We start from the raw sequence: 20,803 nt of genomic DNA on the forward strand, positions 1-20,803 counted from the left end.
AAATAGTTCTGGAGCATTCGCATGATGTCATATTTACCCCTAGGAAAGATGACTCTAAGGCATTGTCAACAAAATGGTGGTGTTTCCTATGAGCCTACAAGCACTGAGGGATAAGAACTTGGATCCTGGGCCCCGAGAACAGGACTCTAATCCCAAGGCTTCAGCAGTAGCCTTGCAATTTGAGGCAGATTTCTTTTACTTCTGAGTCAAAATCTCTGTCTACCCCCAAAATGGAGGTAATTTAACTCACATACTCACCAGCGGATGAATGGATAAAAAGAACATGGTAAATATGCGCAATGAACTATCATCCAGCCCTACAAGAAGGAAACCCTGCCATCTGTGGCAACAGGCTTATAACTGGAGTTTTCTGTGTTGAATGAGGTCACCCAGATAAAAGATGACAAGTTTGATTTCTCCTGTATTTATGGAAATTAAAAATAAACGTTGATCTTGTAGAAGACCAGAGTGGGGCAGTGGTTATTATAGACTGAGAAGGATGGAGAGAAAAGGGAAGAAGCCCAGTGAAGGACCTCAAAATGCAGCCAGAAGGGAGACATTAGGTGGCGCTTTCTGTAGCTTAGTGAGACAAATACTTGTTAAAAACAATCTGTGAGACATTCACAATGACTAAGAAAAGTGACTGTAAAAACCCAGCCTAAAATGATCGGTGGTTAATGATACAGACACACTCCTTATCCCGGTTTGGCTATTGTGCTTTGTACACAGATATCAAATTACCATGAAGTCACCCATAAAAGCATACAAAGACTACATCTCAGTAAAATATAATATAAAAAGTCCTTTTCTCAAAAGTGAAGAGTGGGAGAAGTCTAGGATTGTTGAAAAGATTTAACGCTGTCACTCAGAACAATGCCTGGCAATTTCTGTTCACTTAGCAAAAGTGTTACCACGAAGCTGTCCTGTTACAGGTCTACGAAAAGCTCACTTGTCCTGAAATAGGAGAGTTGCCTAAGCATTGGTGAATGAGAAACAGGCAATATCTAGCTTTGGACTGTAAAAAAAAACCACAAAGCAAGGGAAGCATGACTACCACAACCATTAAAGATCATATAAAAACACCACCAGCGTCACCCCAAAACCTGGCCACCATCACCAGCCATAATGCCACCAAGCTACAGATATGTGATCTCTTGTGTCTGGGGCACAGTGTTTTGATTGTTACACATTATCTTCCATCAGTTAATTGACTCATCATGCCTGTGATGGTGTGGGAATTAACGCCTTCATTTGATTGGTGGCAAAGAAGTCGAGAGAGAAAATAAGCCATATGTGGTCTTACAAACAGTATAAAACACAGTCAAAGCTGAGGCCCATGCTGAACTGCCATCTCCCAGTTTCCTTGACAGCCAGAGGGAAGAGGGAGTTCACTGTTAAATATTCTGGAAAAAATTCAAGTTTCTATGACCAAAGATTATAAATACCACAGGCATAGTACAGTAATGCAATGCTTTTAACTCAACACTTCTTAGAGACATTGCCCTGGGAAGATAGGAATGAGGGCATACTAGTGATTTGTAAGTAATTTAAACATTTAGCTATTTATAAGGCAAGAGCTTTAGATTATCAGTTAATACATGCAGTTTGGGGGTCGATTTGTAGCAAAGCTGTAGTGGAAAAACGTGAAAAGAAAAGAAAGAACTTAAAAGAAAAAAGAAAAGAAAAAAGCTGCAAGATCCAGGACTTAGTTTTCAGGAGTGGTTCTGGATGGTTCCATGTGCTTCATGGTGAAAGAGATGACAAGATTGACTGTGCTGGACTGAGCTAGAAAGGATGGTTTTCACCTAAGATCTTGGTCTCCCTTTGGTTTTTAACTCCTTTTTTTCCCAATAGATATTCGACGCGCAGTATATAGATTCATCAGCTACGGACTCTCCTTCAACATGTATATGTTCCATGGTGGAACCAACTTTGGTTTCATAAATGGAGCTCGCCATGAAAAGGGTCACATCAGTGTTGTGACTAGCTATGGCAAGTGGTGATGGCGTGGTCACTTCCCTGGGGTGGGTGGTCTTATGGCTTTGGGGCGGCGACTCCAGAATCATGCTCTTGTATCATGAGGTCCTAACAAGCAATCTGTTCTGAGCACTGAGGCTTTTCATCTGCTCTCCTTTATTCTTTGACATTTACACTGCCCAGCCAGCTGTTATTCTAGCATGCAGGCTCTCAAGCACTAAATGCTCTGCTTCACTCTTGTGTGCTGACCCCGGTGCTCTCAGATCTAGCTCGGCAGGATTAGGATCCTGGGTTGAAGGGACAGGAGTGTCTGTGAGAGAGTGAAAGGGCAAGGTGAGGCCCAGGTTTCCAGACAGGATTTGGGGAAGGTTTCCAGGTTGACATTTACACCCATATCGCAGCCAGAGGCAGAGGATGTGTCTTCCTTCTGTCTCATCTTTGGTGGATCTGGGTTTCCATGCTTGAAGCAGGGCCTGCTGTGAAGGACTGCATGTCCCAAACAGGAACCTCTGTCTTGTAGACTATGATGCTGTGCTGTCTGAGGCTGGCGATTACACAGAAAAGTATTTCAAGCTTCGGAAACTCTTTGCATCTGGTTCAGGTACTTACCACTTTAGTAGGAGAATAGCATTCTCATGGGCTATTCATAATTTTTGGAGGAGAAAAAAAGGGAAAAGTCCATTTTTGGAGGGGTGGCATCTTATGAAGCTCTTGAGAGCAAGGACAATCTTACATTAACTTCCAGGTTTCCCACTTAAAGGCTAGCTGGGTTGTATGTTCATTTAGAAACCTTTAATTTTCTCTACTGAAATAAAAATGATGATACTGGTGTGTTATGTCATGATGAAGAGTAATCGTTTATTTGCAAAACTTTAGTGTTGTGTGGGACTTAGTAACCATATATGCAGAAAAAAAAACCCTTATTTTGACTTTAACTAAGTGCATCCATTTTGCTGTCTAGTGAGTGTTGTAACAGAGCTGAGAGCCAGCACTGCCAGATTTAACATGGAGCTTTTTACTGGTCTTTCTCTATGTTTTCATCAGGTACACATGCTTACTATGTATTTGGTAGGTATGTTGTCTACCAGGAATTAATGCTTTCTAGACATGTGTCTCTACCAGGTCTGTGTGGGTGCAAAATAGCCCCTATTATCTCTCTTGGAGAAACATACCTATGTCTTAGGACAGAACTCCCTCCCCCCCGGCCTCTGGATACAAATGTCACGGATAGTCATGGGAATGCTTAGGAAGAGGAATGGTCATTTTAGCCACTATGCCATTCTCATTGCAGCGCGCCCTCTGCCTCCATTACCTCTTCTTACTCCCAAGGCTGTTTATCCCTCTGTGAATCTATCATTCTACCTGCCTCTGTTTGATATCCTACCATACTTAAATAAGGTGAGTACTGCTTGGGTACCAGCGATGGGGTGGAGAGTGAGACCATTGAGAAGTGGGGGAGGAGGATGTGGGTCCCAGAAGAAATATCTCATTAAGGAACATTTTTTTTATGGGGAAGTTTAAAAATTACTTCTTGGCATTGTATCTACACCTGCAATTATTGGCCAGGAATCACCTGTTGCTTTGGAGAAGATGGTAAAGAACTTGAAGAATTAGCAATGAGAATGAGAAGGCAGGCATTGCAGGGTATCCTAGTTAGAGGATCCTGCTTCAAGCTTGGATGGATTCACTTGCTGAATGCTATTATAGGACCCACAGTGCAAAGTTGCTGGCTAAGGACCCATGAAAGTAATCTTTTCATTACCCACTAGTTAGGCTTTATTTGTAAATTATGCTTTTTCTCTCCCTCTAAATGAGAAGCCTGTCCTAATTGTAGAGACCAAACTCTTGAATTGGCTTTACTTCCACTGTTGCTATTTTAGACAAGAAGCAGTGGCAGTAAATGGTCCACATAAATAAATGTTTGGTGAGTTCAAAATCCTCTTGGCTTCAGTTATTTGCCATATGCTTGTTTGTTCTGCTGATTAGTTTTTATGATTATAGTGGTTGTGTGGTCTTCACGATGCCATATTACTTCAAATTTCTTGGATGGTGAATATAATACCATAGAAACACTGTCATGGCATCTATTTGTGATTGTTTTCATTCAAGGAATCTTTGAGGACCATTGTGTGGTCCAACAAATAGTGATGTGAGTCTTAGGAGAAGGATCATGGTTTCTCCTCATTTTGTCTTTTCTTCCTGCCCTGTCTCCATCATAGCCTGTCATGTTATACTCTCCAGTCACCATGGAGAATCTTCCAATAAACAATGGCAGTGGTCAGCCATTTGGATTGGTCCTTTATGAGACTTCCATCTGTTTTGGAGGCAGTCTCTTTGCTTCAGTTCATGATTCAGCACAGGTAGGCATGAGCATGCATCTCTGGTGGTGTGTAGCCTACCTCCACTATTGAGGATTGTAGTTACAGGTTCACTTCACTATATGCTAATATTTATTTTATCATTATGGTAGAATCATAGGAAACATAGAGTCAAATCAAATAGACTTTTATTGTTCTTCTTGCTGTCAGTCTACTGGGGAGTCCTGTTCAACTTCTAGTTGTCTTAGCACTGAAGTTAGTATCTATCTTTCTCTTCCACCTTCTACCTAAACCTCTGTTCTTCAGGTAAGCCTATTGATCAGTCTGACACTGGCTCTATTTTTCTAGGTGTTTTTGAATAACGAAAGTATAGGAATTCTGGATGAGAATAATGAGTTCCTGAATATTCCTAAGATTGAGGTAAGCAATGCCATAGCCCAGGAGATACAGTTGATTGCCCCTTCATGGGCAGCCTGATTCTGGGTTTGCCTATCGCTTTCTCCCACTATATTATTTCTTCTCACATAGGATTTGTAGCAGGAAGTGTGTAGGGCCTTAATCTTAAGGTATCTTCTAAGCTTTGGTAGCCTAAGGACCTACAGGATGAATTATTTAGTGAGTGTAGAAGTTTTTTTTTTTACTTCTGATTCAACACCTGGCTCCTGTTTGGATTGCTGATCAATAGCAGAATGAAAGGCTATTTTTGACCATCTTAGCAGGGTCAGCAAAAAAGAAAGAGTAGGATAAGTATGGGATATAAGCCGGGGCCTGCCTGCCTGCCTGCCTGCCTGCCTGCCTGTCTGTCTGTCTGTCTGTCTGTCTGTCTCTGTCTCTCTCTCTTTCTGTGTGTGTGTGTGTGTGTGTGTGTGAGAGAGAGAGAGAGAGAGAGAGAGAGAGAGAGAGAGAGAGAGAGAGAGAGAGAGAGAGAGACTGGGGGTGTGTGAATTGGGAACTGCTTATCTCTAAACCTCTTTTACCCAGTTTCTTGGGACTTGGGGAAAAGACCATTGTTCTTGAATATAAGCACTTGATTGCTATTTTGTTTTCACTACTTTGTTCCCCTAAGCAGGGTTGTCAGCTTCTGAGGATCCTGGTTGAGAATCAAGGCCGAATCAATTTCTCATGGAAAATTCAAAGTGAGCAGAAAGGTAGGTTTTGGTCCTTAGAGACAATGTAACTTCTCTTCATTTACTTGCAGCTTAGAGCTATGCATGTTTTGGGATTTGGAGGATGGAAATGACCCCCTGAAAAGTGAGCTATATCATTCCAAGAGTAGTGATGTTACTTTGAGTCTTTTCCTTTATCCTGACTTTCATGGCAGGAAAGCAGAACAGTTATGTTGGACGCTAGCCCATCTTAGATCAGGACTTAGTCTTCTTTCAGGAAAAATCCCTATACTAAGTGGGGAAAGCTTTTAGTTCTGTGAAAGCATACAACAAGAAAACCCAAATGATGATAGGTCAGTTTTGTATTTGCTCTCTTGGCTGTCTTCCTTGAAAGTTTGTATAAGCTGTATTTCCCTGTCCCAAACTTCAGAGAATATCTAGCACTTGTTGCTAGACTCTTCTCTGCTTCCCATCCACAGGATTAAGTAAGGTGATTACCATCAATGGCACTTTGCTGAGGAATTTCACCATCTATTCTCTGGACATGAAGATGAGTTTCTTTAAGAGGTATGCTCCTCCCGACAATGCATACTGAAATCTGAGAGGTTATAAACTCTTCCTTTGCTGGTGAAAAGCCCAAGATTCAGATACCTGCATGGGTATATCCAATTATCTGATATTTTACTTCAGCGCTAGGACAGAATAGGTATTCTGATTGTCATGTAATATTGCCAGTTCAATATGTCAATGGAATCCTGATCTCTGTGAGATTGGAAGGAGAGCTGGGAAGAGTTTTCCTTAGCCCCATCTTTTGGTCATGTCTCCAGGCTCCAGTCTGCATCCTGGAGGCTTGCTCCAAAGACTTATAAAGGTCCTGCCTTCTACCGGGGAATTTTGAACGTTGGCTCTTCTCCTACAGACACCTTCCTGGACCTACCAGTAAGCCAGCTTCCTCTTCTCTGATGCTCTAAATATGTATTTTCTTTTTAATATTTAGTTTATTTTTAAAAACATTTGTATGTATATGTGTTTATATGCATACATGTGGATGCGTGTGGCCTTTCCTAGAGGCCAGGAGAGGAAGTCAGATTCTTTGGAGCTGGAGTGAGAAGCAGTTGTGAGCTGCCTGACACAGGAACTGTTAACTGGTACTGCTCTTCTACAAGAGTGGCACGTGTTCTTAACCATTCCTCCATGTCTCTAGTCCCACACATATCCTTTTAAGGGCTCTAGGATGTTGTAGAAGAGGTAGCAGAAAGAGTTCAAGAGCCAGAGGCATAGAGGACTACAAGGAAACAATGTCTCTAGATCCATCAGTGCAGATGGACATGAGAACCAATCCCAGCATGGTGAGGGGCCTTGGCCATGACCTCTAGCTGAGGAGCCTGTGGTAATTCTTAGCTATTGAGAGTTGTTGATAATTCTACCATAACCCAGAAAGAGAACATATGTACATGGATAGTGGGGAGGCACAAATTGGCACTGATATAGATGAAAAACAAATCAAAATCAAAGTCTAATGGAAAGGAGGGGCAGTGAAGAAGTTGGGGAAGGGAGGTTGAATGTAGCCAAAATATATACAAAATTCTCAGAGAATATATATATATTTCTCAGAGAACACTTATATATATAATATATAATCATATATATTATATAATTATAACTATATTATATATTATATAATGGAATAAATATAATACAATAAACTATATTTATATATATATAAATGAAAATAAAACTATGTAAAATAAGCTAAAGCAAATAAAGCTTAAGCAAGGCCGTGATATACCTGAAGGAAGATTTGCCTTTCTCTCCTCTTCTTTACTTCTAAAAAAGTATATGATCTTTCTCAATCATCCTAATTTATCATTATGTATAAGGTGGATGAAAATACAACCAAAAAATTCAAATGGTTATAATATCTACAGAACAAATGGCAGACTCTCTTTAAAATTTTATCACATTCTACTTCATCATACCTGTGTTTGCCAAAACTATATATTTATGTTTAAATGTGTTTAAATATGCAACACACAAAATTTCTTCTTGATTAGTTTTCTAATCAAGGCTTCAGTTTTGACTTTTCAAAAAATCAAATGGTAGTTCCATTGATAATTTATATAGTTAAAAAAATCTGTATGGCATGTTTTATTCACTTTTTGTGTTTTCTTCCCAATTGACTTGAATAGTGGCAATGTGCCTGGCTTAGTCTTCTGGGTGCTGGGAATATAGACATGTGTAGTGTTGAGTTTAGCTACACTGATTTGGCTCCTGGGGAGGTCACTCGAATCCACCTTCCATGAGCTATCTGAATTCTTGAATGGAAGACACACACACACACACACACACACACACACACACACACACCCCAGTTAATTTTACAATGCCTTGGCTACCTCAAAGGCTGGGCACTCCTAAACTTTTCTCCTGTTACCCCAGGCCCAATTGAGGAAGTGGCCATTAGTCATCTACATGAATTCTCACATGGCTGGTTAGATTTCTCTCCTGTAGCTCCTATGTCTCATCCTTCTCCAAGTCAGGGTGATTCTCTGTCTCCCTTTTTTGGTTCCTAGCCCATGCAAACCCAAAGGTCTCTACCCATCTTCCTTTGCCCAGCCATTAGCCACTGTCTTATTCATTGATTGATCAAAAACCAATTGGGGACAATGACCATCAGTGTTTGGACATACAGATTCCTGATTAAATCAAAGCATTTGAACCAATCCCCACAAACATGAACTGCCACACTAATCTTTTCAGTTCCTCTTCTCTTTTTTTTGTTTCTTTCTTATTTTAAAAAATTAGGTTTGGGTTTTTCATCTTTTTTTTTCTTCTGTGCATTTACTGTATTAGAGAATCCTGTATTTCAACAGCTTTTCTGATTTTAGTTGACATTTTTTTTTTTTTTTAGAGGAAGAATGTGAACATATCTTGTTCCTTTTAGTGACTATTGTAATCCCTTTCAATTTCAGTTTTAAGTTGTTGGGGGCTTCACTTCTCTTTCATTTCTGAAGGTCAGATTTCCTAGATATAGTATTGGTTGTTATATTTTTTCTTTCTGGACTTTAAATGTATCATCCCATTCACTTCTGTCTGTAAGTTTTCTTCTGAGAAATGGACAGCTACTCTATTGAAGATTCCCTTCTCTGTAGTTTGATGCTTTCTTCTTACCAATGTTGAATTCTCTTTGAAGTTTTGTTGGTTTGATAATAATATGCTTCAGAGGAAACCTTTCTTGGTAGATGATAATTGAGATTCTTCGAGTTTCCTGGTTATCTGGATCTTTCCCAATATTTGGGTAGTTTTTACTATTGTTTTACCAAGTAGGTTTCTATGCCTATTTGTTCCGATATTCTTCAATTTGATCAGTTCTGTTGTTGAAGCTTTCGACTGTGTTTCTCATTTACATTTTTAACTTCTTTGGCTCCAAGACTTCTGTTTGTCTCTTCTTAAAAATAATGTCTAATCCTGTGGTTTGTGTCATAAAAATATATGGCTTTAGATGTTGTAGTAAAAAAAAAATACAAAAGAAACAATTAGAGTGTTACGGGAGGTCCTCAAAGACTTACTTGCTTACTTTCTGATGGTGATGGTGATGGTGGTGATGGTGATGGTGGTGATGGTGATGGTGATGGTGATGGTGATGGTGGTGATGGTGATGGTGATGGTGGTGATGGTGATGGTGATGGTGATGGTGATGGTGGTGATGGTGATGGTGATGGTGATGGTGGTGATGGTGATGGTGGTGGTGGTGGTGATGGTGATGGTGATGGTGATGGTGATGGTGATGGTGATGATAAATCAACCCCCTAGGGTAAGGAGTGACATATCTTGGCATTATGGGCAAGCGTAGAAAATTTTTTAATAGCTAAATGGGACAAAAGCCATTCAGGGGCAAACAAAAACCATTTTGAGATAAAGAAACCCATCATGCCCACAAGAAACGATGCTGATAGAAACCTTGGAAAGTACAAAGTACTAACAAACAGCTGGCTAAATAAATGAACAGGGGACCAGGGAGATGGCTCAGTGGGAAAAAGGACTTGTCACACCAGCCTGATGACCTTGTGGGTGAAAGGGTGGAATGGCCCATCCTTTGGATGCGAAAACCCACAGAGTGCAGACTAATAAGAAGAGCTCAGCCTCTGAGTTAATTGCTGTACATCTGTTTAGTCCCAGCTTCATCTGATAACCTAACAAGTGGAGCAATTATCAAAGAGACTAGAAAGTCCTTTTCTTTTATATACAACTTTAAAACAACTTAGGTGTTCTTTGAGGTGTCACACTCATTCAGATCTGAACCATAAGTAAAGCTTAGTGGCTATTTTGAAAAGATTAGACAGTGTCTTTTTTTTTTTTTTTAACTAAAGTTCAATTTATCTTTATTTTACATTTGACTATTTTGCTATTGTTGTGAATTACCTATGTGTGATACTTACAGAGACTAGAATAGGGTGGCAGATTCCTAAGAACTGGAATGGTTGTGGACTGCCATGGAGGTGCTAGGAAACAAACCCCAGTCCTTTGCAAGAACAGTCAGTGCTTTCAACTGCAGAGCCATCTCTCCAGCCCCACCAGTGTCTTATTAAGCAGATGGCTCATCGTTTTCATTGCTCCAAAATACAGTCTGTACAAATAGCATTTGATGGAATGGTCCACACTGAGAATCAGGATGCCCACGAAGAGTATAATCTTTAGGTTGTTTAGAAATCTTTACTCACCATTTAAGCAACTTCAGAAACAAATGATTGCTCTTAACTACCTGAGTAGAGCTTGGTCTTCAAACCTGAAAGGAATTTCCTTGAGCAAGATGTAGTTATCATGGCTGTATCCTCAGTTCTAGTAGGCTATCCCACCAGCCTGAACCCTTGTCTTTTCCCATTCATTTGTTGGCATCCAGGATCTTTTTTCTTTCAACTATATTGTATTGATGGAAAAGAAGCCCCACAGCAGACAGTCTCTGAGACTTCCCAAGTCTTCTGCTAAAATCTCACTAAAGATAGTTCAGGAGTTTTAATACATTTTATTTATTTATTTATTTATTTATTTATTTATTTAATATGTATACATATTTTTATTGGTTATTTTATTTATTTTCATTTCAAATGTTGTCTCCCTTCCAGAAATCATCTGTCCCACTCCCCTTCCCCCATGCCTCTATGAGGGTGCTTCCCCTCCCACCTACTCCCACCTCACCGCTCTAGCATCCCCCTACACTGGGCATCAAGTCTCCACAGGACCACGGGCCTTCTCAGAATAAGTGACATTGGCTGGTTCTTTGGGGGATATTTCTAAATGCCAGGATGCATGTCTTCTAATCGTTTAAAAATAAAATTTGTGTTTAGAAAAAGTGGGCATAAAAAACAGAATAGGCAGTTAGTTATGAGAGCATGTACCTGTCCTTGCTGAGCCGGATATAGTCTATTGTGATTTGATTATTGAGCACTACTTTGGCCAAGGAAATTATCCTTCACTATTGAGTGGAAATGACCCAGGCTGTACTATTAGGTATTTTCCTTAGAGTATTAAATCATGTGTTCATGGGCTCCAACTAGAGCAAACTTGTTCTACAATATGTATCCCAGAATCTACCTTTCTGGTTCTCAGTCAAATACTCAGAGGGCCTTTTTAAATTTAAAGAACAATGTTGGTGAGCTGAGTCAAAGTTTACTTTCTTGAGATGGTAGATAGAACTGTCAACAGATGCCTCAACAGAGAAGTTTGCTACGTTACCTTTGTGTGGCTATCTTCTTTTGGATTTGTTGAAAGATTACTTTCTTGCTTTTTCTAGGGAGTAGTTTCCCTCCTTGTGTTGGACTTTTTCATCTATTATCCTTTATAGGATTTGTGGAATTTGGTTTTATCATAGAATATCTTGGTTTCTCCATCTATGGTAATTGAGAGTTTTGCTGGGTATAGTAGCCTGGGCTGGCATTTGTGTTCTCTCAGGGTCTGGATGCCATCTTTCCAGGATCTTATGGCTTTCATAGTCTCTGGTGAGAAGTCTGGTGTAATTCTGATAGGTCTGTGTTTATACGTTAATTGACGTTTTCCCCTTATTGCTTTTTAATATTCTTTCTTTGTTTTGTGCATTTGGTGTTTTAATTATTATGTGACAGGAGGTACTTCTGACACATGGACAGGAAAGCTGGGATCAGGTGGACCACAGTGTTCTAATGAAAACACACCAGCAACTTGGAAAATCTGCTTTATTTTATACCGATGAGTTGAGGGGGTATGTTTATTGTATATACCTGGATACAGAGATGGGTGTGGTGGTTTGGATGAGAATAGTCTCTATTGACTCATATGTTTGAATGCTTGGTCTCTAGTTAAGGGAAGTATTACAGAACGACTATGAGGTGTGGCCTGTTGGAGAAGGTGTGTCACTGTGGATGTCACTTTGAGGTTTCAAAAGCCAACTACACCATGCCCAGTCTCCTTTTCTCTCTACTCCTCCTCCAGGACCATGCCTGCCTGTTTATTGTCTGCTCCCAGTTATGTTATTTGTGGACTAACCTTCTGGAACTGTAAGCAAGCCCCAATTAAATGCTTTCTTCTCTTAACTGTCCTGGTTCATGGTGTCTCTTCACACCAATAGAACAGTAATTAAGAAAGTATGTTTGTGGTACATAGCTGAACAAACAGGCATGTTTAGATAATCTTGGTAGATGAACTACCAACCAAAGAACATACACTGACTGGATATAGGCCTCCTCATACATATGTAGCAGATGTACAGCCTAGTCTTCATGTGGGTCCTGAACAACTGGAGCAGGTCTATCCCAAAAGCTGTTGCCTGTCTGTGGGACATGTTCTTTTAGCTGGGCTGCCTTGTCTGGCCTCAGTTGGAGAGGTTGTAGCTAGCCAAGCCTCACAGAGATTTGATAGGCCGGGTTGGGGGGTGGGGGAGGAACACCCAGGGGGGCCCCAATGTCTCAGAGGAGAATGAGAGGGGGAATGAAAGGAGAGTTTTGGGAAGAGGTGGCCTATAGAGGAGTCAGTAAGCAGGATGTAAGTGAATAAAAAAAAATGTCTTTCTCAGAGGAGGGAATGATTTATGAAGCAGCAGGGAGGGAACCAAAGGCAGGCAGAAAATCTGTTTGGACAAGACCACACACTTATCTGCAGTGTTATCTGGAGTTTTCTTTTACAGTGTTTGCATCTTTCCTCCAGTGTTCTCTGCAGTACAGACTGCCATTTCTTTAGAGGCATTTACTGCCTGAAGCAACCTGTGGATCCTCTTTCTGGGTTAAATTTCTTTTTTGTTTGTGTTTAAAAGAGCTCTCTCTTTCTAAATTCTACCATACACATAAAGACCGAACAGGCATATCTTGAACTTACAAAATAAAGTTAATGCTCTTCTTCTTTTTTTAATCTCCCTATTTCTGAATCAGGATTAGTCTCTCAGACTTTTGTATCAAATACTTTTTTTTTTTTTTTTTTTTTTTTTTTTTGTCTCAGTGGTCCCATGGAAGGAGACTGTAATACAACCAGCTTGAGATTCACTCTCATAAACTTGCTTCGTCTACAAATTATATTCTTTTCCTCCCTTGGCCAGAGCTCAGTCTGGACTTTTTTCCTTTTTCTTTCTGCTTGATATAGCTAGTTAATAGCTCTGAGCAACCACACATTAAAGGCTCTTGTGAAATAGTGAACAGAACGACTTGATCAAGGTTCTGGCAAGATGTTAAAACAAAATGGGATGGGACATGAGTCTGTTGACAAAGAATAGTGCTGTGGCGTTTGTTCCCTTACTCATCAGAGACAGCTTTGTTTCCAGAACACTGGAGACCTAATATGGGGTTCAGACTACCCATGCCTGCTCTGTAATCAGTATTTAGTGAGTCAATAAATAGTGATGCTTTAGCAACTGCCTTTAAGCATGGTAACCAACCCCAAAGGGCTATCCACCTTTCTTAAGAGGACCACCAATCTGTATCAACACCAGCAACAGGCCTTAACCTTTGAAAAACAATATTTTAAGATGATTATATAATTACATGATTTTCTCCCTCCATCTACTTCCCTTGTTTTCTCTCAAATTCATGGCCTCTTTTTCTTTAGTTGTTGAATATATATGCATATATTCATAAATACCTAAATGTATCCCGCTCAATGCATATAATGTTATCTGTATGTATATAACTTCAGGGAATGACAACTTAGTATTTTTATATGCATTTAAATTAAATAACTTATTTATATATGGTAGACCCTATTGGGAGCATTCATCAGTGGCCTCTTGGGTTCACAAAGCTTTGATTATCTTGCTTATCCTTGTTTAAATAAACCAGTCTTTAGTTCTTTCAGCTGCTTTTATGAAGAATTTACAATGAATACAACATTGGAATCATAAAGAATTTTGCTCCTAAATGCAGTGCCACTTAGCTGCTAGCATATTAAGACTTCTGGTGAATGAATTATTTTTATTTATCCCTGTTTAAGGCTATAGTCCCTTAGAGTCCAAACCCAGAGAGAACACTATTTGATGAACTTCCTCGACAGTTATAACTTTACCCTTTGTGAGGCCAGGAAAGGCTCTTTTAGGTTCTCAGCAGCTCTGCTGAATATAATGTCTCTAAGTGAAAAACATTGCCAGGAAGTCTCCTTGTCTTTTTGTTCTCTTAAATATTTTTTCTGTAACTATTTGATGTATTTCCAGTAGATTATAAGAGTTTATGTTTAGCCTGTAGTGATGGCTCAGCAGTTAAAAGCACTGGCTACTCTTTCAGAGAACCTGGGCTCAGTTCTTAGTGCCCATATGGCGGCTTACAACTGTCTAACTCCAGTACCAAATGATATGATGTGTCCTTCTGGCCTCATCTAGAGCCAGGCATATGAGGCACATACACATACACTGAGGCAAAATACTCAGACCTATACAAATAAAATAAATAAACATAAGAATATAATTTAAAAGGCCGTGTAGTTTTGCTTATCGCTGTGAACAGTACTGTTCATCCATTTACCTTATTTTTACTTTGGAAATGAAAATCCCTGCTTTAACAATATAGCACACATGTCATCATTCAGCAGGACCACAGTGCATCTCCTGGAAAGAGTTGGCTCCATTGTCTTCTTTCTTATTCTCAGACGGTGGGAATGAAGTTCTAGATGTTTTTGTCTTCTAAGTTGTTTTCATTCTTGGCATCACTGGGATCCTTAATCTTGCTTTCACTTTCACTCTCACTCTCACTCTTGGTCTCAATTTCAGTCTTGCTCTCAGTCTCCCTCTCCCTCTCCCTCCACAATGCTTTGCTCTCACTTTATGTTCCCATGTCCCCCCCCCCATACCTTCCACTTTTCACCCTCACCCCCCTACCCCCATCCTCTGCTTTCATGCCTTTCAGAACTGGCATTATGGGTTTGTGTTCATCAATGGACGTAATCTTGGAAGATATTGGAACATTGGGCCTCAGAGAACACTGTACCTTCCTGGTCCCTGGCTTCATCCAGAAGACAACGAAGTGAGTTACTCAACCCTGCCTCAAGGTGTCATAAATTGTTAGATGGATCTTCACCCTCCAGTTCTAGCGCTTTCTTCATCCTATACAGCTATATTGGCAATTCTCACTTCCAGTTTTCTTTCCTCCCAGATCATCGTGTTTGAGAAGATAGAAAAAGGTTTTTACATCCAGACGAGAAAAAATCCCCAGCTACAAAACTGCCACAAACCAGATCCTGAATTGTCGGATGCTTCTGGTGTTTCTTCTGCATGTTGATCACTGCTAAGAATATTGAACATAGTACTATTTGCAGAAAAATATGAAAATAACCTAAATACCCAGAGAAACTGTTACATATCTCATACTATCCATTTAATTACTATCTTTAAGCTATAAACTTCAAAATCTTTAATAATAAAATTTATCTAGTTAAATGCTTAATTCTTAGTAGGTTTTTATTCTCTGTCAAGATATACTGTTAGAAAGAAACAAAATAAAAACAAATTTAACTTCTGCTTTCTCATGCTCAGTTGGGAGGAAAAGAATTATCTGTAACACAGGAGAAATTAAGCATGCTGGCTTTTCTTTGCTAATAGTGAATTGTAAATGCATGGTAGTGTGTGTGTGTGTGTGTGTGTGTGTGTGTGTGTGTGTGTGTGTTAAAGGAAGAGGTAACATAGGTCAACCATCAACATCTTTAGGAATTTCCCTGTCCTGTTTGTCTTCAATGTGGTCTCTTAGGTGACATCTAATCAAAGATCAAATAGCAAGTTGGTTTGGTTCAGATATATGCCATGACAAAGCCTGACACTGAAGTTTATTCCTTCTTGGTTTTCTGGGTTTAGTGGGGCCTCTTACTTATAGTGGACAGGGATCAGTGAGATCAGCCCACATCCATGAAAAATCCAACCAATATTCTCAAATCACACTATTTGAAGCCTAACACAGTCTCTCATATTAAGAATACACTAGTCCAACTTCCAACAATTAACACTTTACAAGACCTTCTCACCCTGTTTATTATAGTGTCCATGGGCTTCAAGCAATATAATAAGTAGTTATGTCGTATGTCTGAGGAAGGAAGACTCTGCATCCTTTTACATATACTAATTTTGATCATTAAATTCTTATTTGGTTTTTAATAAAAACAGAAAGTGTGTGTGTCTGATGTGTGTGTGTGTGTGTGTGTGTGTGTGTGTGTGTGCGTGTGTGCATACATGTACATATGAGTATAAGCATCCCCAGAGAGCAGAGATGCTGGATTCCCCTGGAGCTGTTGTTGCAGGGATTTTGAGACACCCAGTATGGGTTCTAGGAATGGAATTCAGATCCTCTGCTAGAGAAGTGCATACTTTTACTGGCTGAGACCTCTTTAATCCCCACATCCATTCTTTTAAAGTAAGATGCTAAGTCTGTGGGTGAGCAGAAAGCACTAGCAACTGCTCTTGTCCAAGAAGCTAGTGTCTTAGGCTTGAAGTCATTTATAAAATCCTTGGTGAGTAGCATAGGGGAGGAATATGGACACAAGTCATAATAACAGGAAGCTCATGCATGTGTAACTGAATCTTATCTCTCAAAAGGTTGTTTTTTCAATTTTATCCTTTATTGGTCACATTTTCTTCTTTTGAATACTGCATTTTATTTTTGATTTTTTTTTTTCTCCTTCAAAGTCTGAGTAGTATGAAAGTAGTATAAACATGCCTTTTCACTGAACAGTTACAAACGCAATATTCAGATGTTACCAGCCCAATTACAAGCTGGTAAAATCCAATTGAATTTGGATGATTTGGTACTATATGTGAGATCAGGGCACAGAGGAAACTAAAACACTTCATATGTCACATGTCAGATTCAGCTCTTCAGTCTGGTGACAAGCAGTTCTACACTTTCCCTTTTCAACATAACTAGCGTTGTTCCGTGTGTGAACATGCTCCCTCCTGTAAAGTCATATATCATTACTATAACAAGCTAGATCTGAAACGTCAAAACCAGACAACTAAACCAAATAGGTAAGCAGAAGGATGATTTTCTCTCAAGTCCTTAATCCTAAAAGCTATGAAGCTGATTTAGTGACATGACTCAAAACATTAAATGGTGATTACAAATATTAGTTCTAGCCCCAAGAAGGCCCACCGAGCCAACTAACCCAGGCCCGTGGGGGCTCACAGACTGGACTACTAAACAGGGAACATGCAGGGGCTGGACCCAGGCCTTCTACATATTTGTAGCAAACGTGCAGCTTGGTCTTCATGTTGGACCCTTAACAAGTGGAGCAGGGGCTATCTCTGTCTGTTTCCTGTCATTGGATCCCCTTCCTTCTACGTGGACTGCCTGGTTGGCCTCAGTGGGAAAGGACGTATCTAATCCTGCTGGGACTGGATATCCCAGGGTGGGATGGTACCAAAGGGGGGGGGGAACTCTCCCTTTCTCTAAGGAGAAGAGCAGGGAGCAATGGGGGAGAGATTCATAAGGGTGGGACTGGGAGGAAAAGAGGGAGGGAGGCTGTGATCAGGATATAAAGTGAATAAAAATGTAAATTAGTGGAGGAAAAAAAAAACACAAAAAAAGCCAAACCAAACCAAAAAACAATTACTAGGTCCAATTTATGTATTCCACCCCACTTTTTCTCTGTCATACACTTGGAGTACACTTGTCTGTAGAGTACACTTGTCATATACTCTTCAGAGTAGAATCCAGCATTGCTTTTCCAAACTACCATGAAAGTCTAACTGAGTCAGCAGGATTAATCGTTAGCACAGAACAATAGATTTGGGCTCAAAGTATACAGATGTCTTCCACTTTCTTTTACTTCTGTAATAAAAATCTTATGTTAGGTACCGCGTAAAGAATTCTCCATCTCAGACTTCGGAAATTCGAGAGCATGGAATGAACACCTGCTCAACTTATCTGATGGTACAGTGGGAGTCAGGAGAGAAGGAGAGGCTGGGTCATGAGGCAGGAAGCAAGAGGGGTTCAGGAGCTGGGCTTGCTGTTGAAGCAACAGTTCACTTCAAGAACAATAAGTGAGGTTCTCAGAGAACTGGATCTGTCCCTTCTGAGGGCAGCAACCCTAGGGACTCAAGTACTTTCTTCTTTACATTTCATCGTCTTCTCTATATCTCATCCCTTAAAGCTCTATGCTTTACACTAGTGCACTGGGGATCAAGAGTGTACTATGTCCCTTTGAGGAAGCAACATAAATCATTGGGAAAGTGCTGCTAACAGTGAAGAAAATTTTATTGGTGAGAAAATTTAAAAATCAATTTCCTAAAAAATTTGGCAAATATATATATGAGTATTTCCATATAACTCCATAGGTGGAAATAAACAAAAGAAAGGGTTTACATTGAGAAAAACTTATAGTACTTTAAAAATTGTGATATGATTAATATACATATGTGTTTATGAAGTATAAATCCTCTTGAAAATTGTAAGTCAGTAGTATTTAGTATAATGAGCTAACAAAAATTTTTAAAAATAATGCCACTTTTTAGTTATTTTCCTCACTTGTGGAACAAAATACCTGAGGAAAACAACTTAAGAAAGAAAGGGTTATTTTGCCTCAGTTTGAAGATGACATCCCTCGTGGTGCATACATACATCGTGTTGACAGGAGCAAGAGGCACCTGGCTAAGCTGCATCCATAGGTGGGAAGGAGAGAGAGTAAAATGTTGGTTCTCACCTTGCCCTCTTCTTTTTATTCAGTCCAAGATCCCAGCCCATGGAATCGTGTCACCCACAGTCAGGGTGGATTTTCCCATACCAGTTAACCCAGTCTAGAAATTTTCTTGGAGACAAACTCATGGTGTTGTCTGCTAGTGATTCTGGATCCTGTTAATATTGGCAACCAATATTATTTATCATAAATGCCATCTGATTCCAGCATATTTTTCTTGGGACAAAAGAAATCTGTATGTCTTGAGCATATCCCCCTATTCTCAGCATTTTCTGGCAGCCATCCTTAGCCCTTTGTGTCTTTGGGATGACTATTCAGAAAATTTGGTATTCATGTAATCATAAAATATACAGGCCTTTTAATTTAGCTTTTATCATTTACAAGTCCAAACACCTTATAAAATATATGCATAATGACTTATGAATAAAACCCAAGTGAAACAACCTTTCTTAATATATTTTATAAGAGGTACTTAATTTTTAAAATCTTTCAGGAGCAAACCGTTACTGAAAACAGAATATGGGGATTTCTCCGATAAACTTTTCAGCTTAGGTTTATTTTATTTTTTTCTTTTCTTCAGCTTAGGCTTTATACACCGACAGTTATATGAAATGATTTTTCTCTGACACATACTTGGTGGGAGTAAGGGTGTTTGATATCTGGCTAATGCTTCCATCTTTTTCATACATAGTTTGTTATTTGTATTTTTTATTTTAGCCCTATGCAGAATAGTTTGTCACAAATATAGATGCATACAACTTGGAAGATTCTTTTCCTCATACAAGTTAGCAAAAATTCTTAAGTAAATAAGGTTTTCCTGAAGTCTCATGAATAGAGTGAAGCTCAAATTGTAAACATTCTGCTCAATATCATGAATGGTGTGTTATTCAGCTTTCTATCATGCCAGTGAAATATCAGGGGTGGTTAGCTTTAATGGGGTACAGAGCTAAACAAAGAATTCTCAGTTGAGGAATATCAAATGGCCGAGAAGCACCTAACGAAATGTTCAACATCCTTAGTCATCAGGGAAATTCTAATCAAAACGACAATGAGATTCCACTTCACACCTGTCAGAATGGCTAAGATCAAAAACTCAGATGACTGCAGATGCTGGTGAGGATGTGGAGAAAGATAAACACTCCTCCATTGTTGGTGGTATTGCAAGCTTGTACAACCACTCTGGAAATCAGTCTGATGGTTTCTTAGACAATTGGATCCAGTGATACCACTCCTGGGCATATACCCTCAAAAAATGTTCCAACATATAACAAGGACACATGTTCCACTATGTTCATAGCAGCCTTATTTATAATAGCCAGAAGCTGGAAAGAACCCTTCAACAGAGGAATAGATACAGAAAATGTGTTATATTTACACAACAGAGTACTACTCAGCTATTAAAAACAATGACTTTATGAAATTCTTAGGTAAATGGATGGAACTAGAAAATATCATCCTGAGTGAAGCAACCCAATAACAAAAGAACACACATGGTATACACTCACTGAGAAGTGGATATTAGCTCAAAAGCTCGGAATACCCAAGATACAATTCACAGACCACATGAAGCTCAAGAAGAAGGAAGACCAAAATGTGGATGCTTCAGTCCTTCATAGAAAGGGGAACAGAATACTCATGGGAGGAAATACGGAGTCAAAGTGTGGAGCAGAGACTGAAGGAAAGGCCATCCAGAGACTGCTCCACCTGGGGATCCAACTCATATACAGTCACCAAACCCAGACAGTATTGTCTATGCCAAGAAGTGCATGCTGACAGGAGCCTGATATAGCTGTCTCCTGAGAGGCTCTACCAGAGCCTGACCAATACAGAGGTAGAAGTTCACAGCCAACCATTGGACTGAGCATGGGGGTCCCTAATGGAGGAGTTAGAGAAAGGACTGAAGGAGCTGAAGGAGTTTGCAACCCCATAGGAAGAACAACAACATCAACCAACTAGACACCCCTAGAGCTCCCAGGGACTAAACCACCAACCAAAGAGTACACATGGAGGGACCCATGGCTCCAGCTGCATATGTAGCAGTGGATGGCCTTGTGGGGCATCAATAGGAGGAGAGGCCCTTGGTCCTGTGAAGGCTTGATTCCCCAGTGTAGGGGAATGCCAGGGCGGTGAGGTGGGAGTGAATGAGTGGGGGAACACTCTCATAGAAGCAAGGAGAAGGGGGATGGGTAAAGGGTTTCCCAGCGGAAACTGTGAAAGGGGATAACATTTGAAATGTATATAAATTTAAAAAAAAAAAAAAAACAGGGTTATTAAGCT

At 39.8% G+C, this 20,803-nt stretch overlaps 1 protein-coding gene across 1 annotated transcript in view; it reads left to right on the plus strand.

Annotated features, from left to right (window-relative positions):
- Positions 1-15,289, plus strand: part of Glb1l3 (galactosidase beta 1 like 3) — a 39,770-nt gene extending 24,481 nt beyond the window's left edge. Inside the window, exons 11-20 of the mRNA XM_034510540.2 lie at positions 1,855-1,992; positions 2,498-2,578; positions 3,269-3,375; positions 4,197-4,337; positions 4,644-4,715; positions 5,365-5,443; positions 5,881-5,968; positions 6,229-6,340; positions 14,755-14,871; positions 15,001-15,289. Of these exons, the coding sequence (XP_034366431.1) occupies positions 1,855-1,992; positions 2,498-2,578; positions 3,269-3,375; positions 4,197-4,337; positions 4,644-4,715; positions 5,365-5,443; positions 5,881-5,968; positions 6,229-6,340; positions 14,755-14,871; positions 15,001-15,126 (1,061 nt within the window). The 3' untranslated portion in view covers positions 15,127-15,289. The remainder of the gene's footprint in view (positions 1-1,854; positions 1,993-2,497; positions 2,579-3,268; positions 3,376-4,196; positions 4,338-4,643; positions 4,716-5,364; positions 5,444-5,880; positions 5,969-6,228; positions 6,341-14,754; positions 14,872-15,000) is intronic.
- The last annotated feature ends 5,514 nt before the right edge of the window (positions 15,290-20,803 follow it).

This window comes from Arvicanthis niloticus, chromosome 8 (genome assembly GCF_011762505.2).
Source record: "Arvicanthis niloticus isolate mArvNil1 chromosome 8, mArvNil1.pat.X, whole genome shotgun sequence".
NCBI classification, from domain to species: domain Eukaryota; kingdom Metazoa; phylum Chordata; class Mammalia; order Rodentia; family Muridae; genus Arvicanthis; species Arvicanthis niloticus.